Raw genomic sequence first — 25,048 nt, 5'->3', positions numbered from 1 at the left:
AGTGCAGAATTGGCCAGCACCACCAGAGGACCCAACAGATGCCAATGCCCAGCCCATCAGTAGTCTGACCACCTAGCATGGGGGCAGGAGACGAGGGGCAGGGTAATGTCATGGAAGGGGCAGCTGGAAACCATGGAGCTGGAGCAAAACAAGGAGCCAGCCAGGCAGAATCCAAGGCATGTGAGAGTCAGGGGTCAAACAAGGGAGATCAAGCAAAAAGTAAGTCGTCAATTCACCCAAAGCAAGCTTTAGAGCCCTGGAAGACAGCTTCTGTCTTTCCCAAAGAAGGCGTGGGCTCAGGATTCAGCCAGAGTGGTTTAAAAAAAAAACAACAACAACAGCGATAGCTAACATTCAAGTGGCACTTTTCTACATGCCTGAGATAGTTCTGAGCATTTTCCAGGCAGAAAAACTACAGCCCAGAGGCCAAGGAACTTGCTCAAGGCCCAAAGCTTGATAGAGCCAAGGCTTGAACTCAGGGACCTAGCTCCAGAGTGCTCTCCTCCTCAGCACCACTGTGCGGCTCCCTGACCTGGTAAAGGAGGTGGCTCCTCTTCCTTCACATTACAAGTGGTCAGAGACGCTACATTTCAGGGGAAAAGTATGCCTGACAACTACAAATCTGTAGCTTGCTGATATGATCGCAGGGTTTCCAGGAAGGAATCAGGTAGGGCAGCCTCCCAGCAGTCCATGTATCCTTTTATTATAGGAAATTAATCCTCTTCTCTCTCCTGACTGTGCCTCTAAGAAAAATGGTTAAGTCGAAGACACGGCTCGTCACCCTCCAACCCCGTAGTCACATGGCTGCATCCCTGCCATAAATCAGAGCTGATGCTCCCCTTTCATCAGATGCCTGCAGATAATTCCCCTGCGATTTCCCTGCTGGGGCTCACAGGGCCAAGGCCTAAAGGGTTAACATCTCATTTCCTCTTGTCTTTCAAGCCTTAATCCCCATCCAGAGCTGGGTGCATTCCAAGCCCACCTGGAGCAGGTCATGACGAGCTCCCAGCCCATGGCTGGCCCTTCATTTCCCCTGGCAGGAGATTAGATGGGGCGACCATTAATCACTCAATGCTCTTGTCCTCACTGCTGGCCAGGCCTTAGGCAGCTGGCCAAGGGCTGGGAGGGTGGAGCAGGCCACATGCTGCCCACCCGGGTATGGGCTGCCCAGTGCCACCCTCCTGGGGCAAGACACAGCGGCACTGTGAGCCTGGCTCGCTGCCCTCGGACCACGCCTTAGAGAAGCAGGGCTAAGGGGCTCCACTGCCGGGCTACAGCCTCAGTGATCAGCTTTGGAAAGTCCAGTAGGAGAAGAAAATGTGGGCAGTACCCTCAGCAGAAAGAGTGAGTAGGTGGGAAAAGAGGTAAACAGAAAGAGACCACTTTCCCAGGACAACTCATCATCAATACATAGAACTACTGCCTTTTGTTCCTTGGGTTCTTCTTTGGGGAATCTAAAGGAAAGCTGGGGATGGGGAGCAGGAGGAGCAGGGATGTTGGATGGATAAATCATTATTATTATGACCGCACAACTGGGAGTGTTCATTTGCTGGGTTTGAATACACAGTTGTAACATTCAGCCCTGCTACCTTCAGACACAAAACCCTGGACTTGAGAGGGCCTGAGATTATATACATTTTTTTCTATAGTAATATACTGAGCTCCAATTGTCTTAAGCACTGATCAGGTACAGAGTAAAGAAATGGGATGAGAGCTGACACTGAGCACCTGTTATGTGCCTTAGGGCTTTGCCTTAGGCTCTGCATACCCATGCACTGGTCCCCCCACCAGCCCTCCAGGCTTTGGCCATCCTCTTGTTACACATGGGGAAACTAAGGCTGGGTGGGTAGGGAGTAGAGCAAGGCCTGTTGAATGGAAAAGATGGACAGTCCCCATTCTAGGGAAGGAGGTTCAACTCATCGTGCCTGCAGGGAGGAAGGGGCTGGCATTGCCTGTCCAGCCCTATTTGCGGAGTCCCAACCCAAGCAACTTGGGGCTCTTGAACAAACCCACCCTGGTCTTTCTCCCTCAGCACTTGCTCAAGTTCCAAAAGAAATTCACAGTGAGTCTGATGGCAGATGGGCTTACATGCCTTCAAGTAAGGTGAGGGAGCTGGGCCTTCAGGACCAAACTAAAAACCCTTCCAGCCAAAAGAGAGGGCCCTCCTCCTGGCCTTGGCCACAATTCTCCATTGCTCACTCCTTAGAATGAAGGTCAGGGCCTCTGTCAAAAAGGAACATGCTGGATGAAATAAAGTGGCATATTAACCCACCACCTGTCACTAGAACCACATTGTAAAGGAAGCCCAGGGCAGCGGTCCCCAAACCTGGGTGTGCAGAAGAATCACTTGAGGTAGCCTTAAAAATGCCAGTTCTTCTGTTTCCACCCTGGAGCCTGTGTTTTTCTTTCACCAGATCTGAATTTCGATTCAGATGTTCCTAGTACAACTCTTTCAGGAAATAATGATACGGTGGAAAGAACACCAGATTTAGAGAGCCGGGTTTAAGATTTCAGCTCCAAACCTGAGCTGCTGACCTCAGGCAAATAAGCCTGAACTTTCTTCCTATACAATGCAAATGCTCGTGTCTCTCCTATAGGTGACCGGGAGGATTAAAAGAAAAGCAAGTGACAGCCCCAAGTGTAGCACACACCGGTGCTCACCAAACACGGCCCGAATGAGGCTTACAAGCCAGCACGGCCGTGGGCACAGAACTAAGTTTTGATGGGAAGGAGGAAAAGAGGGCAAAGCAGGCCCAGATGATAAAGGGGTGTCCCAGCCTTGGCACTCTGGTCCTGCGGAGGAGTAAAATTGGGGGATCCCGAGGCAGCAAGGCAGCCTAAAGCCAGAGCTTCCCCTAAATCTCCTCCTCTTCTGCGTCAGCCTGCATCATGTGCTGGCTCCCAACATAACACTTTTTTTTTTGAGATGGACTTTCACTCTTGTCGCCCAGGCTGGAGTGCAATGGCACAATCTTAGCTCACCGCAACCTCCACCTTCCAGGTTCAGGTGATTCTCCTGCTTCAGCCTCCTGAGTAGCTGGGATTAGAGGCATGTATCACCACAACTAATTTTGTATTTTTTAGTAGAGACAGGGTTTTCTCCATGTTGGTCAGGCTGGTCTCGAACTCCCAACCTCAGGTGATCTGCCCACCTCAGCCTCCCAAAGTGCTGGGATTACAGGCATGAGCCACCACACCCAGCCCCCAGCATAATATTTTTAATCCATTTTCACAGTGAGGATATTCAACAAACACACATGAAACCTTTACATCTGCACGTAAGTAAACACGATTCTGCATACACACGCAAACAAAGAGAAAAGGTGGGAAAACCAGAAAGAAGAGGCGAGAGGGGGGAAAGTGAGATGGGAGGTCAAACCCAGGCAAGGAGGCGGGTGCTTTCAAGTTTGTTGGGGCCATTAACATATGGACAGTGAGTCCCATGACTTGGGAGAGGCCCAAGGAGGCTGCTAGAGGGAAGCCTCAGAGTGACTGGGGAGGTGAGGCTCATCCAGGCTGAACATAGAGCTAGTGCAAAGAATGCAGAGAAGAGACACAGGAATGTGTGCAAGAGAGGCTGGGCGGGATACACTGCCTGGCAAAATTTAGATCAGAAGAGAGGAAATCTGAATTTTTGAGCTGGGGATGGGAGGTGTGGGGAGGGCAGATAACACTATGATAAAGGAACCGGGTGAGTGGAGGGATGGGTTTTAAGTAGGGGGCATTGGGCTGGGATTAGGAAACATGTTAATGTTTCCTGATGAAAATTAACCCCGATTCAACCGTGCCCGTACAGCACTTTCCTATCTCAGTCTTTCCTCAAGCTCTTTCCTCTGCTTGGCATGTCCTCCCTCCCCACCAGCCTTTCCCATCACCTGGAACTCCTCCTTAGGCTTCAAAGCCCAGTGGTAACTCTCCGAGCTCCTCCCACGCAGAATCAATTTCTCCCTCATCCACATCTCCTTCATGTTTTGCACATCCCCCTGGTACTGTGGTTATTTCTACCCTTCCCTTTCCCCCCTGGGAGGTTATTTATCATCTGCTAGCCTGTGGACTCCCCGAAGGCAGCGATACTGCCTTGTTCACAGCGTAAGCCCCAGCACATAGTAACGGTCCTTGGCACGGAGTACAAGCTCAGAAATATCTGTTGGAGAAAAATTCAATAGAAGTGAATGCTGGGGAGCCGTTGTGATTTCTTGAGAGAAATGATGTGGTGAAATCAGAATTTTAGAAATATTAATCTGTCAGCATGAAAGAAGATGGATTAAAATGAAGAAAGCAACTCGTGGCTGCGAGTCAAGAGGGGAGATTATTACTGTAATTTGGACGTGGTTGAAGGTGGGGGCAGTGGGAATGGAGACAGGGAAATAATTTCTCCGACATAAAAGAATGTGGAAGGGATTTTGTGATGAATGACCTATAAATGTGGGGGACAGAATGGGAGTGTTGGGGACATTTGAACATTGAGACTCCCAGCAATTAGGATAAAAGTGGTGCCAAGAGGGAAATGTGGGGGGTGGAGAAGAAGAAGGCAAGACACAGCCTCTGTCTAGGATAACTGATTGCAATCACAACCTTTTCTAGGCAAAAACAAAAACAAACTCCAAATCCAAAATATCCCAACCCTGATCTTACTCCCAAACTCTGGGCTGTATTTTTCTTTCCCTAACAGCCAGTGAGAAGCATTTCTTCATGGCATAGGAGACTGAAAAGAAAGTAATGCCAACCTGGTGCCCTGCCCAATTCTGGGCACGGAGGAGATCACATGAGTTCAACGGGCCAGCTCCCCACAAGAGACCAACCCGTTTGCTTATTCAGAAGGGGCTCCAGTATCCTGATCACCCAAACTCACTTCCCAGGCCTGGACCTCTGGGAAATCCCTGTTCCAGCCCTACAGAGATTTGTAGGAAAGTCCCAGGACGCCCATCTGCTTCCTCGCATTAATTTCAGGGCTAGGATTTTGTTTTCTAAAGGAATTCAACTATGATGCCAACAAAAACCTATAGGAATTGAAGAGTTCTGTATTTAAGTCACATTTTTAAAATGTTTGCTTCTTTGTATATTGAGACCCAGTAAGACCCTAGTAAGCCCAGTTACTCCATAACCTCCAACAATATCAATCAAGTAGAAGACATGCAGATTTTAAAGGCTGTGTGATCCTGGAAATATCTTTAGACTGTTCTGGGTCTTGGGTGCCTCCAGCTGTGAAAGGGTTGGACAAGACGATTCCTCAGATCCCTCTCGGGTCTCTATTTCTTTTATTCCAAATTCCAACAGGCATCCAATGATTGCTACCCACGTCAAGACTTTAGACTCACTGCCCGAAAAGGGCAAAGGGCAGCGTGGTGGGGGTCGAAAAGAAGACAGGAAGAGAAGCAAGCATGCACTTTTAACAGAAGGCAAAGGAGGCTGCGAGGCACGGGGCCGGGTGTGGATTGCTTAAAAAACTCTTTAGACCACAAATTCCAGATACTTAGGTGGGCCCGAGAACGCCCTGAAATCCCCTTCCCAAGTCAGGGCTGATGTGATTTCAGAGCAAAAGAAAACTTAACTTCCAGATCTGTAGAGCTCCAAGGTGAGCTCGCCGTGCAAAAGCTACTTCTGTACGTGCGCCAAGGGGCCGCAGGTACTCGGGCTGCACTTGAGGAAGTGTCCGCAGTTGGCGGAAATAACCCAACCACTCGGGCTCCAGGCGCTCGCCGGGCTGCTGCGGCTAAGCCGAGGGAGACACACAGACCCGAGGCCTCGGGCCGGGCTCGGGGAGCGGTGACGGAGACTCGCCCGGCTCTGGCGCCCCAGGCGGGAGGGAGGCGAGGCTGCGGTGGGGGGCGCACGGGCTGGGTGTGCACTCGCGGCTCCCCCTCCGACCCGACCCAGGGAGCGCGGGGCCCCGACCCGGGGACGGCCGAGGCGGACAGTCCCTGGAGTTTAAGAGTCGTGCGTGGAGGGGTGAGCGCTGGCGCCAACGCAGAGCGAGACTCTCAGTCAGGACGAGAACCCGAGAAGCAGGCGCAGCCGTCGGCACGGACCAGGCGCGCGCTGGCTCCCCGAGCCCGGAGCGGCGCAGCCCACGGCGTCCCCGGACACACCCACTGGGTCGCCCGCGCCAGCCCGCCCCGCCGGCCAGCGAGCGGGGGCCGGAGCCCGAGCAGCGGCAGCTGGGTTGGGGCCGCGAGGGCGGCGCGCAGGGGGTACGAGGCGCGCGGCTCTGCTCACCTGGCGGTCCGCGTTCCGGAGCGGCCGGCGGCCGCCTCGCCTCGCCTCACCCCCGCGTGGTTCCCGGCGCCCGGCAGCCCCGAGCGCCGCCGCATGGACGGCCGCCGCCGCCGCCCCGCCGCCCTGCGCCCGCCTTGCACGGGCTCCCGCTGCGCCCCGATTCCGCGTCGGGCTGCGCGGGCGGCAGGCGGCTGAGGCACGCGCGGAGAGCTCTGGCTCCGAGTTTGCTATCCGAGAGCGGGATCCGCGCTCCTTCAGTCCCTCCTCCCTCCCGCCTCGCGGCCTCCCGCTGTCATCTGGAGCCGCTCCTGCCGCCCCCTGGCGGCTGCCGCGGGAAGGGCGACCCCATCCGCCCCCGCGATCCCCTTGGTCAACAACAACAGGATGGTCCCTGGGTCCCGGGGGGAAGAGACATCACCCAGTAGGAGGGAGCACGGTCTAGACATAGGCCCCGGGGGCGGGAGGGGGCGAAAATGGAAAGCAGAGTGCTTCAGCTGGCCAAGGCCGTCTAAGTGAGACGAAAAGGGAGAGGGCAGTTGAGACCAGGCCCTGAATTCCGCCTTCATCTTATCCTGAGGTCTATGGGGACCCGTTGAAGGACGGGGGCACGGGACGGACGTGGGCATCCTTGCATTTGGAACAGCAGTTCCCGCAGCATTAGGATGGGGTGGAGGCAAAGCGGGGAGCCAGCGAGGCAAGTCGTTCTGTCAACTACAGCGAGAAGAGGGCGGTGACCTCGCTAGGGGCGGGAAGGAGCCCTGGTGTCTCACACACACACACACACACACACTTCCACGCGAGGCAGGACGCGCTGAGCTCCTCCTGAGGCCAAAGGAAAAGTACAAGAGCCCTCCAAATTCAACTGGGGTTAGACGCATGGGGAGGAGACACACACGCCCTGACAGCCAGAGCCGTGCAGTCTTCTTTCTTGTCTTATTCAGGGTAATATTTTGTTGGGGGAAAAAAAAGTCATCATCATGAATAATGATAAAAATCAAATTTTGATCCCTTCGTTTTACTAATTGGGAAATTATTGCCCACAAAAGAGCACGACCAAAGTGCCGCGGCTAGTTAATGGCAGGAAAATGACTAGGGCCCAGTGTTTTGAGTCTGAATTCAGAGCTAAATTCTTTGCATTGGAGCCAAGGTGTTCAGAGCTGGGAAGGCAGGAAATAGAGTGATTGTGAGGAACTGTCCCTTCTTTCCTCCAGAGCAGGAGGGGGGTGACAAAAATTTGAAGAGGCTGTTCTGATACAGGCGTTTCCCTAAATTTGAGTCAGCCTGTTTATCGCCGCCTCTAAAGCTTGCCTGCAGGGGCTGTTTTGAAAGTGCAAGTGTTCAGGGAGGTCAATGACAGAACGCAAGCTCCTGCCCCGCAGCCAGGCGGCAAGAGGGCTGGGTGCGGTGCGCTTCGTGGGAGAAGCAGGGAGCTCCCAAGGAAGACTGTCCTCCAAAAAAAGAGAGAGAGAGAGAGAGAAAATTAACAAAAGGGAAAGCAGCAACCCAAGAGATTAGGCAAAAGAAACACCACTTTGCCTACTACTGGCCCCGAGCCTGGCAGAGCCAGTTCTGACTGATTCAAGAGCTGGTTCCAATGGAATGAAATAATTCCACACTTGATCAAACAGATTTTGATGGGAGGCACCTGGTGTAAATGGGATTAGATTAATTCTGAGTGTCACGAGTCCCATGGGTCCAAAGTAAGTCGATCTAACAGCTCTGGTAAATACTGGCCAGTTTAAACCATTTAGAACTGGTTAAAAAATAAAAAAAATAAAAACCTGCACAACTTTAGAATGTACTTAATGTCACTGAATTGGCTTTAAAATGGCTAAAATGGAAATTATGTTATGTATATTTCACCATACTTTTTCAAAAAGAAGGCAAAACTAGTAATACTTGTTCAAACAGGATTGAATTAAATTATTTGGTGCCAAGTGTGGCCTTGGTGCTAGGATTCAAAGATGAAAGGAAACTTTCCATTCTGAAAGAAATTCCATGTAAGGTGAAGAGGATGAAATATAGTCAGAAACCATACCAATAGGTGGTAGGTGTATGCAGAAGTGTTTAGGAGCCCATGTCGTTGTGCCTGCCTCAACACAGGAAATCCGGGATGTTCTGCTCAGCAGAATCTTAAAGAATGGGGTGAGTTCATCAAATAAAGTCTGGGTGAACAGGGCTCAGGAGCAAAGGATGTGGTTTTGTTTGTTTTTTATTTTTTAACTTCAAAATCATTTTAAACAAGTTTCACAAATAGTACAAAGAATTCCCTTATATTCCCCCACCCTCTTCCTCTAATGTTAACACCCTACATAATCGAAGCAAACTTGATTCAACAGACGTAGGCTGGCTCCTCAGAAGTGATTCCAGTCCATTCCAACCTTGGTCAAATAGTTTTGACCATATTTTGCTGATATGTCAAAGTCTGTTTCTTTAAAATCAAGATAATACTTGTTTTATTTATTTATTTAGAGACAGAGTCTCACTCTGTCATCCAGGCCGGAGTACAGTGGCATGATTGCAGCTCGCTGCAGCCTCCACCTTCTGGGCTCAAGCAATCCTCTCACTGCAGCCTCCCAAGTAGCTGAGAGAACAGGCATGCGCCACCACACTTGGCTAATTGTTTTTTTTATTTTTATTTTTTATTTTTAGTAGAAAGGAGGTCTTGCTATATTGCCCAGGCTGGTCTCAAATTTCTGAGCTCAGGTGATCCTTCTTGACTTCCCAAAGTGCTGGGATTACAGGCATGAGCCACAGAGCCCAGCCTATACTCATTTTAAACAAAGAGATATTTACATTATGTGTAAGCATCAGTGAATATTAAGTGTGCTAAGGCAGCAAGCTTTGATCTTTCAGTCCTGTTATGTTTGTACTTTTATCTAAATGTGTCTGTTACATATGAATCAGAGGAACAGGATTTGGTCTTTGCGTATAAAATAGCTTACTGACCCTCACTGGAAGAGAGAGCCAGGAAGAATAAGTGCTTCAGATCACAAGTCAGAGGCTGACCCGTGGTTACCTAGGCTGGGGGCCTGTCTGGCATGTCAGTGTCATCTGTACACAGCATCTTGGAGGAGCGTGGGTCACCCTTTGCATATCTGAAGTGATGAACTGCTCACTACTCATAAGATAGCCCACATTGTTGGCTGGGTGCGTTCACTCGATCCGTACTTTGGAAGGCCGAGGTGGGTGGATCACAAGGTCAGGAGATCGAGACCATCCTGGCTAACATGGTGAAACCCCACGACTACTAAAAATGCCAAAAATTAGCCTGGCGTGGTGGCACACACCTGTAGTCCCAGCTACTTGGGAGGCTGAGGCAGGAGAATCGCTTGAACCTGGTAGGCGGAGGTTGCAGTGAGCCAAGATCGTGCCTTTGTACTCCAGCCTGGGCGACAGAGTGAGACCCCATCACAAAAGAAAAGAAAAGAAAAGAAAAGAGCCCACATTATTTTTAGAGGCTCCTTGTTAGAAAGTCCATTTTAATTTTGACCTGAAACGTTTTGCCCTGTGATTTTATTATCCATTGGCCTTAAGGCAGCTTCTAAAGGGACAGACAAGAAACATAACCCCTCTGTCATGTATCAGCTCTGTCTTGTAAGACAGCTCTAGCTTACACCTGTGGTCCTATTATTATTATTAATTATTAATAGTGCCCCCCTTCATTCTCTTGTCCTAGTTAAGGTGAAAAATGATACATGACACCCTATAGAAGACTGTCATGACCCCAGTCACTGATCAGCCCCTGCCTAGAACCACACCCACAGAGCGTTCAGCCATTTCTCCTGTGGTTCTCAGCCTGCAGCACAGCGTCCACAGGTGGTGAGGGCTCCCAAATGTCTGAGGAATGAATGGCTCCCTGTTGAGAGCAACTTCCTGGGACTTCAGAGCATACGGAACTGGAATAAGAGCAAAGTGTGAACAGATTACAGGAAGGCAATGCCGGACAGTCAGATGGACCCTTTGGGGGAAAACTTTTAGAGAACACAGTTTTCTCACAAGCGCTGAGAATGCCTGAGAGGGAAGTTTGTTTGCCTGTGTTTCAGAGAGTTGTGTCCCAGCAGGGAAGGAAGCCACTCTACTAGCATTTAGAGTAGCATTCCCTACTCTGCTAGCATTTGGAGGTGGGATGAAAATGGACCTGCATTCAATCTCCTAATTTCAGGCTCCAGAGAAGGTACCGGATCCATCACGAACCTTGTAAAATTGTGCCTTTCATTTTTCTGCTTGTAAACTTCTGTGGACTGTAAAGTCAAGGCAAGCCTGTGCCCAGTACACATAAGAAAATAAGGGAAGCATGGCAAACAAAACAGAACACTTTGAGAGCTGGTCAGCTTGCTGTTATTTTGAGCTGTTTCGAAGACTCTCAGGGCAAATGCCCTCCCCTGCTGGCCTCCTTAACCCAGTCCTTTCTCTTCCTCCTTCAGGGACTCTGGGATGCTGACCTACAGTCCGAGTTCCCGTGCCCCTGCCTGGGGCTGACTCTCTACTTGACCTGTAACCCACAACTGGGCAAGAGAAAATCCTGCAGCCACAGCTCTGAGGACATGAACAAAATGGTTTCCAGACGGAATGTCAAGGATTCCCAGGAAGTGTCAGGGAGTCTTCAGGCCACGCTTGAGGTTATCTCATTCTCTTTCCCTTTTCTGCTTCTCTCTTGCTCTCATCCTCTTTCTCACACTGCATCTGGACAGCGGAGACAGGAAGGTACTTGTTACCTGGTACAGGACAACTTTTGGAATCCCAGATATTCAGATTATTTCCCCTTTTCCACTTTGCAAATGATAACAATCACAGCCAAGAGGCACCACCCAGATCGGAGGCTGCTTCTCCTTAGGACTTGCAGAGAGAAGGAGAAGGCGGGCCTGGCTGCCTCCAGCTCACAGGCTCCCTTTCTCCTCCTGGAGGTGATTAACCAGGCGAGGACGATGGAGACCTACAGCATGTGCTGGTGTGCGATGCCTCCTCCCCACAAGCAGGACTGATCAGACACTCCCCATCTGTCCTGTATTTATTGAGGCCAAATATGAATGACTAAAAGGAGGATGAGAAAAATCACCCATGGTCAAAGGGAAGAGCATGGAAGACTGTTCTAGATAGAAGGAAAGCACGTTTGCAAAGGCCCTGAGGAAGGCAGAGCACACTCAAGGGGCAGAAGGGCTACGTGGCCTCACAATCCACACAAGAGCGAGAAGGTGGGGAAGCGAGGCGGGGTGGCCTGAGGTCTGATTGTGCAGAGCCTACGGGACCTGTCCCATCAGAGCAGATACAGGACCCTGGTTGGAGCAGGCCCTGGAGCCTGTTGCTGTCCTGGAGGCCTTCAGGAGGCCCAGGGCTCCCAGAGTGGAAGAAGTAGGGGACAGCTTGAGGTAGTGGCTGCTGATTGGCTGGTATGGAAATACATCATTTTATAAACGAGTGAGAAAGCAGTGTTCTGCAATTCTGTTCAATGCCAGAGCTGCTTATGGCCATTTTTATGAGTTGTGTTCTTTTCTTTTCTTTTCTTTTTGAGACAGTCTTGCTGTGTTGCCCAGGCTGGGGTGCAGTGGCACAATCTTGACTCACTGCAACTTCCACTTCCTGGGTTCGAGCGATTCTCCTGCCTCAGCCCCCAAGTAGCTGGAATTACAGGTGTCCACCACTACGCCCAGCTAATTTTTGTGTTTTTAGTAGAGATGGTGTTTCATCATGTTGGCCAGGCTGGTCTTGAACTTCTGATCTCAGGTGATCCACCTGCCTTGGCCTCCCAAAGTGCTGGGATTACAGGCATGAGCCTGGTGACCTCATCTTAACTAATTATGTCTACAATGACCTTATTTCCAGGCCAGGCTGGTCTCGAACTCCTGACCTCAGGTGATCTGCCCGCTTCAGCCTCCCAAAGTCCTAGGATTACAGGGGTGAGCCACCACACCCTGCCCAGTTGTGTCATTTTCAAATGAGCATGAGGAAGCCTCTAAGGGGGTTTAAACAGGGGTTGATGTAATCAGATCTGTGTCTTTCCAAAGGGAGAAAGGGGTAAAAAGCCCATTTGTTCTTAAAAAAAAAAAAGTAATACAAAAGCATCATTCCACAATTCTCTTGTAATAAAAAAAAAAAAATGCAAACTAAAGCAAATCCATCATTCTGAAAGAATGCCCTGCGTCTGCCTTCTTCCTGGGAGACTCTCCTAATGAGGTCCTGTCCTTCACCCATTGCTCACACTGCCGCCTGGTACCTCTTGTGACCAGGACTGCAAATCTCCAAGACCACTGGTGTAGGGTGGGAGAGCTCAGCCACGAAGCAGTTTCTCTGTTTGAGGCTAATCAGCTTACGTTGTGCTTGAAATTGCTGTCACCTTGGCCTTGTTGGCAATTTTCCCTCTTCAGCAAACTGGTTTTCTTGTTGAATGAATTAATTTTTATAAAATCTCAGAGATAGGGCATATCCAGTGAACACCGGCCAGATACGGCTTACGTATAAAACCAGGGCACTGCAAACAACAAAGTCACGCAGTCTCCAACGTCCCGGCCCTGCCTTTCCTCACTCGCCTTCATCCTGCCTCTCTTCAGCACACAGAGCACCTACTATGTGCTAGTTGTAATGGCTCACCAGACAATGCTGCCAGAGTGTTCCTGCAACCCACATCCCCTTTTTTCTTTTTTCTTTTTTTTTTTTTTTGAGATGGAGTTTTGCTCTTGTTGCCCAGGCTGGAGTGCAATGGCGTGATCTCAGCTCACTGTAACCTCCGCCCCCTGGGTTCTAGCGATTCTCCTGCCTCAGCCTCCCGAGTAGCTGGGATTACAGGCATGTGCCACCACTCCCGGCTAATTTTGTATTTTTTAGTAGAGATGGAGTTTCCTTCCCCATGTTGATCAGGCTGTTCTCAAACTCCCAATCTCAGGTGATCCACCTGTCTCGGCCTCCCAAAGTGCTGGGATGACAGGCATGAGCTGCCGCGCCCGGCTTTTTTTTTTTTCTTTTAATGTTTCCTTTCACCACTCTGTTTGTGATGGTGGAAACTTTTGCTTATGAGCAGCAGTGTGGTGTCACAAAAGAAAGCACTCAGTCCCCCAAACACTATACCACCATTACTCTCTGGCCATTCCATCGTAGAAGTCACCAACCTCTGAACTGCAGCCGCCTCATCTATGGAATGGCAAGAACCTAATTATACCTGTTGGGAGAGAATGGGACGGGCTCACACCACCTCTTGAAGCCCCTTCCAGTTCTCAGATCCACGAATCTCTCAGAAACGCTGCAACAGGGAAATTATGTGGCTTGTTTTGGTCCATCTGGGAAAAGATGACATACTCAGAGAAGTATGTGATTTTTTTTTATAAAAAATTTCAAGCTGGATTTGGAATAGCTTCTTTTACTCCCTGTCATGCAGAGAATTACCATGAGGCTACAGTGCCACATCATGGCTTCAAGACAAAACTCCCAACAACCGTGTCTTGAGTCACTGAGGCATTGACAGAGCTGCTGTGTTTGTTGATTTGGTTAGGAGGAGAGAACGCCCGAGTGGGTGACCCTGGAATGGCTCCTCTGTTCCTCTGGAATTAGATGTTCATCCAAAAGCTACAGGATCAGTGTTCAAGGCCAGCTTCTTCTTAAGTTCACCTTTCACTATGTAAGATCTCAGAATTATAGAGGTGGAAGAGAGTATTTTCTTTTATTCAGATTAAAAAACAGAGGCCTGGGGGGGAAAAATGAGTTGCAGATATTCATACCGTGAGTATGTGGTCGATCTGAAATAAGAACCCATCTGGTGGGCCTTGAGCTATTCCAGTGAGCCCCTCCCCATTGTCCTGTCCCCTTGGAAGTCCATGGGTGGAGAAAACCAGGGGCCTCAGGCTGTCAGAAGTAGCCATGGAAACTACTAAGGAAATCTTGGATTACAAATACATACACATTAAAGCTAAGGATCTTCCCCGCTCAAAGCATGTTTGATCTAATCAGGTTATTCCTTTTCTTCTTTGGAGTTCAAATAGAAGCCTGTGGCTCCTCCCTCATGGGCTTGTCCCAAAGCTTAGCCCAGCACTGTGGACCACAGTCTCTGCTATTACCCATGCCGCTTTCCAGAACTCAACCTCTTGCCAGAAATCCTCTTCTGCAACCTCAGGTTTGTTCTGGAAGAGTTCCAAGGTCTGAGAAGCATTTCTTCTATGGCACTAGGACGGGTCCCACCTCCAGCAGCCTGAGCCCTACAGTGGCCACCTCACCTCTCTTGTGTCCATTGGAAAGAGCTGTACCTATCCTTGTATCCTTCAGCGAGCAGGCCATGTGGAGGTGGAAGGCATCAGAGGAGGCAGAGGAGCACTGCATTGTCTGCATGCTTCAGGGGCAGGTTTCCTAGGAGGAGGAGGAGAGATGGAAGGCTGTAGAGTGGAATGGACAGAAAACAAAGCAGTGATTCGGGAAGAAACAATAGCAGCTGCTTTTCATCTGGGTACTAGCCTTGTGACCTTGAGCAGTTGCTCAACCCTGCTGAGCCTCAGTTTCCTCCTCTGCAGAGCAGGCCTGACATTTACTCACAGCTGACTTCTCTCAAGGTGGGGAATGGGGAGAGAACAGTCTCGTGCTCTGTGCCTTACCCGTTAGCATCCTCAGTCTGAGAGAAGTTGGGCTGTGTGCTTGGTCCGTCCCTTTTGTCTGGCTAGCTATATTGCCATTCTTCTGTTGTCACGGGAACATTCCAAAGGATGAATGAAGGGTACGGGATCAAGCAGAGGCAAACATGAGCAAGAACAAGCGTGTAGATTAAGATACAAACTTCTCCTGACCCAGTCCTGTGAGTGGAAAATACCACACAGTGGGAAATAAAGCAAATCACCCTGACATGCAGTCAGATATTGTGGTGTAGGTCAATGGGTGGGTCAAAAGGCTTGGTTTTCTCTTTCTTGTTTGCTTGCTTTCTCTTTCTTTCTTCCTTTCTTTCTTTCTCTTTCCCTCCCTTCCTCCCTCCCTCCTTCCTTCCTTCCTTCCTTCCTTCCATCTTTCCTTCTATTTCTTTCTCTTTCTCTCTTTCCCTCCCTCCTTCCTTCCATCCATCTTTCTTTCTTTCCTTCTTTTTAAAAACAAGTTGTTGCAAAAGGAAAGAAAAAAGAAACACATTGTTTCTTTTTAATTGATTAAGCTATTTGGATGTCAAACTTTTTACTTGTCAGCATGTGAAGTTCCCTTGAAGCTAATAAGAACCCTCTTCTGGATAAGGAAGACAACACATCAGGTTGTGAAAGGCACATGGGTTTTAGGGTTAAACAAATGTGCACTTGGAGCCTTGCTCTAACTTCCTGACTGTGTGACTTTGGAAAAGTGACTTACTAGTCTGAGTTTTTCAACTCTCATGTGACTGTAACGATTCCAGAGGGCATGGTTGTGGCAGTCATGACTGAAGTTCACCAATCTGCCTTCAGGGACGAGAGAGGATTTCACTTCCCCTCCCTTTGAAGTTAAATGTGGCCACGTGACTTGCTGTGGCAAATGGAATGTGACTTCTCTTTTTATTTTATTTTGTAAAGCTGGTAGCTGCTTGAGGACTCCATGTACAAATCATCATGTTCCCCCCGACTGGTGCTAGGGTTGTGGAATCCTTGGTTAGCCTGGGTCTAAGAGGACTGTGACCCACAAATACTCCCACCATTCATTCAATGTGTAGCATCAACTCTCCCACTGAGGTTTGAGTCTGTAACTGCAGCAAAACTAGCATATGGTGACCGATATAATGGTTGATACAATAAAATATGATGACATTTGTAAATACAACTTAACAATGGCAAAGTGATCCGAAAGCCTTGTTATTTTAGTGTTCAGAGGGAATCGTGTTGATAATTGGCCCAAGTTAAGGGATAAATTCCTGCATGGATCAGGCAGGCTGTAACTTTACCCCACCCAGCTCATTTGTCTCCACCAGGGACCAGAATCAGGAAAATCTGAAAAAAGTCCCCCAGCAGCTCTGCCACGGTACCCAAATCCCAGTTCTGCCTTTGAGTAGGCTCCAGATAAAGGACAATCTGTGTGCTGAAATGGGGAGCTTAGGGAAATTCATCAGGCTCTGGGAGTGGAGAATACTCAAGAATGGTGGGGAGGCACAGTAGTGGGAGGCGTCTTGAAGGGCAGCCCTGCAGAACTGAGGCCTGTGTGGCATCGAGGTGGGAAATCCTTGAAATATGAAGGTTAAATATACAGTGCACAAGGTCCCTGGCCCTCTTCTCTCACCGTGATACACACCCTGTCCTCCCATAATAATTTTCTCATGCAGACCTTCCACGACAATTTATTCCAAGTCATTCTTTCTGCCACCCAAGTCTGATCTCTGATCCTTGACTCCAGGCTCCCATTTCCTGGATATTTTGGCAGGTGCTTCAAGTGCAATGTCTTATGTACAGAACAGATCACTTCCTGTCCCAACCCAAAGCCTCTTTCCTATTCCATACTCCATATCTGGATGAAGAGCTGTCATCTTCCCAGTCATTCAAGCTCATCATCTCAAGAGTACTCGTGGCCTTGGAATACTCTTTTTTTCCCTACTAATATGAAAGGGGAATATGCCAACCAGAGAAACAATTGAAGGCCTTGTGCAGGCCCAGTGAGGTTGTGGAGAATCTTGGTATGAATTTGTTCTTTTGAAAATTTCACTTTGGGTGGACTGCCTCTAATTGTGGATTCAGAAAATAGGATGAAATTTAGAGAAAAAGAAAATAGGATGGTGTAGTGTAATTTGATGTATGTTTGGCCTTTGTCCCTGGTCCTGGTGCAGAGAATCAAAAACCCTTGGAATTTCCTCAGTCATCGGGGTGTCCTTTCTTATTCTGAGGGAGCCCCTTTGGAGCACACCTGAGTTTATGCTAATGAGATAATTTAGGGTGAGACCACAGATAGCCTCAGGATGGGACTGGACACCAGAAAAACTAAGGAATTAGAAGGTTGAAACTTTCAGCCCTACCCACTGACCTCCAGGAATGGGATGAGGGGAAATTAAACTCTATAAAAACTCTGGGAGAGTGGGGCACCCCAATTCCACAGGGACAAAAGCTCCTATGCTTGGGACCCTCCTAGACCTCACCTAAGTACGTCTTCATCTGTATCCTTTATAATAAACCAGTAAACAGCCTGAGTTCTGTAAGCTACCCCTGCGAATTATTGAAGCTGAGGAAGTGGGTAGTAGAAACCCCAATTTACAGCTGGTTGGTCAAAAGTACTAGAGACCTGGGCTTGTGATTGACATCTGAAGTGGAGGCCAAAAACTAAAAATAAAATCCTAAGCCCCTCAGCAGCTAAACAGACCCCCTCTTGGCTAAGGGGACCCTAGAAGATTCTTAAAAACGGAATTCCCAGCCACGACACAAAGAGAGGTGATATATTCCCACCCTTTTGGAGTTTAAGCACAACTGGTCACCATTAGTGCTAAAATACAGATCATAAGGCTAACAAAGCAGACTCACTGTGACAATAAGATCCCAAGTTATAAACAGGACATAAGGCCATGCCAGACGAGGGTTAAGCCACTCACCCCTATGGGTCACTCTGACCTCAAATATTGGTTCACACACTTCCTTATCTTAACTCAAGACATTCCTTTCTATTGACTTCAAATTTTTATACAAAGCTTTACTCCTTTAACCAACTGCAAATTCAAGAATCTCTGAATCCAACTATAACCTGTAAGCTCCCACTTCAAGATGTCCCACTTTTTCTGGCTGAACCAATGTATACCGTCCATGTATGAATTTATGTCTTTGCCTATAACTCCTGCCTCCCTAAAATATACACAACCAAACTGTAATCTGACTGTCACAGACACACTGTCTCAGGACCTATTGAGACTGTGTTCTCTGGGCCATCGTCACTCATATTGGCTCAGAATAAACCTCTTTAAAACATTTTCAGAGTTTGCTTTTTCCATTAACAGGGCAATCTTGTGAGACTGAGGCCTAACCCTGTGGGATCTGATGCTTAACTCCAGGTAGACTGTCAAAATGGAATTAAATTGTAGGGCATGCAGCTGATGGCAGCATTGGAGAATTGCTTGCTGTGGAAAAAAAAAAAAAAAAACCCACACATTTGCTGTCAGAAGTATTGTGTGAGTGAAGAGAAAGAGTGTTTTCTCCAGATGGATTGCCTAATTCCTTCAGGCCATATAATAAAGTGCTATAGCTGGTCAATAAGTTTTGTCTTTTATGAAACTTTCCTGGGGAAGGAGACAGTAAATGCCATACATATAAACAAAGATATCATTTTGCACATAGAAAATTATTGATGATTTAAAAAGCAAAAGGAGAGCCTTATTCCAGAAAAGAAGGAATAAGGAATGACACACTAAATGTAACTATAAATCCTGGACAGAATGGATGGAGGAGCTACCTGCGAGTTCTAAAACATAAATCATAGCAGGTGGCTTTGGGAACGAGACCAGGATTCCAAGTTTCACTAAATCTGTAGTGAATTTACCCTTTTCTTCCTTCCAGTATCAGCCATTTAGACTGAAAGGCAGCCAGAAAGCCAGAAGTGTGCACCAGAGGAAGACAGAAAGAGCTCCAAGAGAAGTCTTCTTTTTCTGGTCTAAAAAACAAGAAAGGAGACTCTGAAGAGTCAGGGAGAGTGTGGGGTACAGGGGGGAACCCCTGGTTTTTTATTATTTTTTCCTTATTTCCAGCCTCAGCCTACAGGCAATACTGTAGCAGCAGTGATGGTGGTAGGGGCTCGGGGAGTGGGGGAGGGGCTGGGCAGTGATCTAGGACTCCAAGAGAGAGGAATTATTTTGTTTGACTGGAGGAGTGTAGTGTTCACAGGAATGTGCAGCAAATCTTTCTTCTTCTTTTTTTCTCCTTCTCTCCTCCTGCCACTTGACTCCAGACACAGAAACAGTCATGGTAAGTGTGGCAGAGCAGAGAAACTAAAGCCCAAGCTTGCTCACTGGAGGGTTAAAAAGGGAGGCCTCAAGGAGCCAAAGGGCACTGGGGAGATCACAGAGAGCAGGGAGCTTAAGACAGAAACCCCACAAACTTATGTTTGAGCTCCTGGGCTCACCTCCAGTCTGCACATGTATGGATCTGATCCTAAACCACATACCACATGTTTGGAGAACTGAAAATGCACGGTAGACCCCAATCCAGGCCTGTGACTGGCCACTGGGTGGCACACACAGGACTGATCTCAATAGCGCTGTACTCTGAAAACAGAAATGATATTGAAACCACAGCCTAAGAGGCAGGTTTGAACTTGCAAAAATCATATAATCTGTTCTATTTCCTGTAAAAAACAACAACAACAACAACAACGAAAAACCTTCTTTTTAGGATTTAAACCAGACCTGGGGTCCTGTAAATATTCAAAATGTCCAGGATATAATCCCAGTTTCTCAGCATGTGAAGAACCATGAAAGTCTCAACTGACAAGGAAAGACAATCAACAGACACTAACCCTGAGAAGATACAGATGTTAGAATTATCAAAGATTCTTTTTAAAGCAGCAATTATAACCATGCTCCATAAAGTAAGGGCAAGTGCTCTTGAAACAAATGGAAATATAGAAATCCTCAGGGGGAAATAAAAGAAGATATAAAAACAGGGAGGGTGCAGTAGCTCACACCTGTAATCCCAGCACTCTGGGAGGCCAAGGCGAGTGGATCACCTGAGCTCAGAAGTTCGAGACCATCCTGGCCAACATAGTGAAACACTGTCTCTACTAAAAATACAAAAAATTAGCTGGGTGTGGCAGTGGGCACCTGTAATCCTAGCTAGTCAGGAGGCTGAGACAGGAGGATCTCTTGAACCTGGGAGACAGAGGTTGCAGTGAGTCAAGATCACGCCATCGCACGCCAGCCTGGGCAACAAGAGTGAAACTCTGTCTCAAAACAACAACAAAAACAAATGGAAATTTTAGAACAGAGAAGTATGCTAACTTAAATTTCAGATTCACCGGATGAAAACTAAAGATAGATCAATAGAAATTATCTAATCTGAAAAACAAAGGAAAGGAAATTGAAAAAGACACCCAGCAGAACCTTAGGGGCTGTGGGAAAATGGGCCAAAATGTTTAATATTTGTGTCATTACACTCCTAGAAGGAAAGGAAAAAGGGTGTTGAATGGGAAAAATGTATTTTAAGAAACAACGGTGGAAAAACTCATCACATTTCACAAAAGACATGAACATACTGGAGACTGAAGAAACTCAGTGAATACCAAACAGGATAAAATCAAAGACATCCACACATTATAATCAAACTTATGAAAACTATTAAAACAAAGAAAATATCCTGAAAGCAACCCAAGATAAATGACTAATTTCAGGTAGGGAAACGATGATTTAAATGACTGTGCTAAAAATTTATGACACCTACTAAAATTTTCTCATCAGAAACCATGGAAGCTGGAGGGAAGGAGAATAACATTTTTAGCATGCTGAAAGAAAAGAACTATCAGCCAGGCGCAGTGGCTCGTGCCTGTAATCCCAGCACTTTGGGAGGCCAAGGCAGGTGGATCGCCTGAACTCAGGAGTTCGAGACCACCCTGGGCAACATGGTGAAACCACATCTCTACTAAAATACAAAAAATTAGTCAGGAGTGATGGCATGCACCTGTAGTCCCAGCTATTACGGAGACTGAGACACAAGAACTGCTTGAGCCTGGGAGGCAGAGGTTGCAGTGAGCTGAGATCATACCAGTGCACTCTAGCTTGGTCTACAAAGTGAGACTCTGTCTCAAAACAATAGAAAACTATCAATCCATAATCCTATATCCAGTGGAAACATCCTTCATAAATGATGAAAGAAGGTTCTTCTCAGATAAAGACAAAGTAACAGAATTCCTTGATGCCAGACTTGTTCTGTAAGAAATGCTAAGGAGAATTCTTCAGACAACAAGGAAATTCAACCAGAGGGAAACTTTAACAATAATAATGAAAGAAGAGCAACTGAAATGGTAGCTATCTGGAAAAATATAATCAAGCTTAAATTATTTGAAATATGTGAAAGCAAAAATTGTAACATTGACTAATGGAATTTTCAGTGTATGTAGTCACATAATATACAATACTGTGATGACTTCATAAAGAGGGGATGCCAAAGGTACCAATATGGTGAGAACATTTCTGTACTCGAAATTGTAAAATAGAATTCTAAGTAGATTGTATACCGTAATCTATAGAACACCTACTAAAATTTTTTCCGGAGACATAGTAAAAAATCAATAGAAAATTAAAATAAAAGACAAAAGTATTCAAATACTACAGAAGAAAGTAGGAAAGGGAAAATGAAAATCAGAAGAAACCAACATAAAATATATGATAAAATGGTGATCTAAGTACAAACATATCCATTTTTTTTGAGACAGCACCTCACTGTGTCACCCAGGATGAAGTGCAGTGGTGTGATCATGGCTCACTGCAACCTCAACCTGCCAGACTCAGGTAATTCTCCCACCTCAGCCTCCCGAGTAGCTGAGACCATAGGTGTGCATGCCACCATGCCTGGCTATTTTTGTATTTTTTTTTTTTTTTGTAGTGACAGGGTTTTGCCACGTTGCCCAAGCTGGTCTCAAACTCCTGGGCTCAAGTGATCCATCCTCCTCAGCCTCCCAAAGTGCTGGAATTAGTCATGAGTCACTGCACCCACCCTCAATTTTTACATTCAATTTAAATGGTATAAACACATAAATGATACAAATGTTAGATATCTGTTCCTGTGTACCAAATTATCACAAACTTAGCTTAAAATAACATGTTTATTATCTCCATTTCTGTGGGTCGGGAATCAAGGCATGGCTAAAAACTAGGTCCTCTGCTCCAGGGTCTTTGATGAAGCTGCAACCAATATGTTGGCCAGGGCTGAAGTCACGTTTGAAGGCTTTCCTGGGGAAAAATATCTGATTGTAAGCTCGCATGCATAGTTGTTGGGACAATTTTATTTCTTTTGGGCTGTTGGACTGATGGCCTCAGTTTCCTGCCCTGTGAGCCTTCCCAACATGGCAACTTACTTCATCAAAGCCAGCAAGAGAGTCTATGGAGAAAGACTGCTAGCAAGACAGAAGTTACAATCTTAGATAGTATAATCACAAAAGCGACATTCCATCACCTTTGCCATATTCTATTGGTTGGAAGCAACTCACAGGACCTCTCCTCACCTGTTCATACTTAAGGAGTGGAGATGAAGCAACAATATAAATCCAAGAGGTAGGACTCAACAGAGGTCATGTTGGAGTCTGTCCACCAGCCCTACCAGTTAACAGACAGAGACTGAATGAATTCAAAACAAACAAATAAACAAAACCAAGACACAACTACATACTGCCTAAAAAAAACTCACATTTTTATTTTTTAATTTTCTGAGACAGTATCTCCTCTGTCACCCAGGCCGGAGTACAGTGGCACAATCACGGCTCACTGCAACCTCGACTTTCTGGGCTCAGGTGATTCTTCCACCTCTGCCTCCCAATGGAACCACAGGTATGTGCCACCACGATGGGATAATTTTTATATTTTTTGTAGAGAAGGGGTTTTACCATGTTGCCCAGGCTGGTCTCACATCCCTGGGCTCAAGTGATCTGCCCCCCTTGGCCTCCCAAATTGCTGGAATTATAGGTGTGAACCACCATGCTCAGCAAAACCCACTTTATAATAATATATCTATGATCAGAATAAAAATGAAAATACAGAAAACCAAACCATATAAACACTAATCAAAAGAAACATGGAATATTATTTTATTATTAAAGTAAACTTTAGAACAAGGAAAATTACCAAGGATAAAGAGGACACACGGCATAATAATAAAAAGAGCCAGTTCACTAAGAAGACATAGCAATCCTAAATGTGTGTGTATCTAAAAACAGAATTTCAGAATACAAAACCCAAAAACTGATAGAACTGAATGGAGAAATGACAAGCCCATAGAGTTGAAGGCATCAAAGCTCGCCCCTCAGTAATTGATAGTGTAAGCAGACAGAAAATCATCGAAGACACTGAAGAACTGAGCAACACCACCAACCGATTCTAATGGACATTTACAGGTCACCTAATGGCAGAATGCACATTTCTTTCAAGTGTACATGGAACACTTTGGGTATCTGATGCACAACACAATTCTTCCCCAGACCGCCAGGAGGCAAGGTCTGTGGCCAGAAAAATGGAGAAGTGATCACGGGGTGCAGTAGGCCGTATTTTCTTACTTCACCCTCTAACCCATCCCTGACTCTCCTAAAGGTTGCTGTGAGACCATGGTGAGTACAAACCGAAATGAAAAGGTAGTTCTGATTTTAATCCAATTGCAGTCAGTTTAAACAATTGAGAACAAATTTTATTTGCATACAATTATTCACACAAGTGTGACTGGATCAGATCTGGATTGTAGGCTTGCAGGTGTCTGGTTTTGAAACACAAAATCCAGTATTTTCTGCCTGGGAAATATATATTTTTATGTGGTTAATATAAATTGCCTTTCCACTTCAGTCTGACTGTTCATTGCATTGTAACTTAACTTGTATTCTTACTGAGTCTCTACATGTTTTCTTTCCACTTCTGTACTAGTTTACCATTTGGAAAGGTAAGTATGATCATGTACCAGTCCAGGTGGTTCCTAGCCAGTCAACATTGCATTCATTCTCGCACTGCCCATCAGCCAGGAAGTCTGTGACTAAGTAAAAGTGATGAATGTCTGTCCCTATATCCAATGATGATTTAGTTCATAAATTTTTTAAATAAAAAACATCAGACTGGGTGCAGTGGCTCACCCCTGTAATCCTAGCATTTTGGGAGGCTGAAGTGGGCCAATTGCTTTAGCCCAGCAGTTAAGACCAGCCTGGGCAACATGGTGAAATCCAGTCTCTACAAAAATACAAAAATTACTGAATCCTGTCTCTACAAAAAAACAAAAATTAGCCAGGTGTGGTGGCACTGGCCTGTAGTCCCAGATACTCAGGAGGCTGAGGTGGGAGGATCACCTGAGCCAAGGAAGATAAGGTTGCAGTAAGCCATGATCGTGGCACTCCAGCCTGGGTCACAGAGTGGGACACTGTTTCAAAAAAAAAAAAAATGAAAGAATTTTTATTGGATAGTTATATTCAGGTTATAGAAGAACTATTCCGCAGTTCACATAATCAACATATTTACCATAAAAAGCAGAACTGCTCTGGACACAGTGTGCTCACAGATCTGGAGAAACAATTTCTCTTTGAAAATGTGTCCTATTCTGGGTCTGGCGCCTATGATGTCATTCAAATGTATTGTCCCTGTGAAAAAAGATGTTTCTCCAAAAACATCACTGCGAGAAGGTCAGCACTGGACATGAAGTTCTTTCCCACAGAGGGAAGCTCATGTCTAGATAATTGGGGGAAAATTATTTTGGCAAACAACTTGCTTCAGTTTCATTAAAACTCAGGACAGTCATCAGTGTAAGAAAGAATTTTAGGGCTGGGTGTGGTGGCTCACCCCTGTAATCCGAGCACTTTAGGAGGGTGAGGTGGGTGAATCGCCTGAGGTCAGGAGTTTGAGACCAGCCTGGCCAACATAGTGAAACCCTGTCTCTACTAAAAATACAAAAATTAGTTGAGCATGGTGGCTCATGCCTGTGATCCCAGCTACTCGGGAGGCTGAGGCAAGAGAATCTCTTAACTGGGAGGTGGAGGTTGCAGTGAGCCAAGATCACACCATTGCACTCCAGCCTGGGAAACAAGAGTGAAACTATGTCTCAAAAACAAGAAAAGAAGAAATAACTTTAGTGTCAAGAGTAATCTATAGAGCAATGAACATTACAGATTATGTGCTGAATCAAGGAAGTTTGCTTTCGACGTAAAAATATATATACCTTTCTGTGACCTATGAAAACAAAATGTAAATTATAAGATATAATGTATAACA

At 46.6% G+C, this 25,048-nt stretch overlaps 2 protein-coding genes across 2 annotated transcripts in view; one reads left to right on the top strand and one right to left on the bottom strand.

Annotated features, from left to right (window-relative positions):
* THSD4 (thrombospondin type 1 domain containing 4) overlaps positions 1–6,472 on the bottom strand; it is a 672,648-nt gene extending 666,176 nt beyond the window's left edge. The window contains exon 1 of the mRNA XM_035259084.3: positions 6,217–6,472. The gene's annotated coding sequence lies outside the window, so the exon portion shown is untranslated. The remainder of the gene's footprint in view (positions 1–6,216) is intronic.
* A 1,799-nt stretch (positions 6,473–8,271) lies between these two features.
* Positions 8,272–11,201, top strand: LOC144577219 (uncharacterized). The gene is made up of 3 exons (XM_078333160.1): positions 8,272–8,361; positions 9,970–10,038; positions 10,644–11,201. Exons 1-3 carry the CDS (start codon positions 8,272–8,274, stop codon positions 11,199–11,201), a joined length of 717 nt encoding a protein of 238 aa, XP_078189286.1.
* The last annotated feature ends 13,847 nt before the right edge of the window (positions 11,202–25,048 follow it).

The sequence above is a fragment of the Callithrix jacchus genome, chromosome 8 (assembly GCF_049354715.1).
Source record: "Callithrix jacchus isolate 240 chromosome 8, calJac240_pri, whole genome shotgun sequence".
NCBI lineage: Eukaryota > Metazoa > Chordata > Mammalia > Primates > Cebidae > Callithrix > Callithrix jacchus.
The sequence above is the reverse complement of the archived record's forward strand: the minus strand, read 5'-3'. Positions and strand labels throughout refer to the sequence as shown.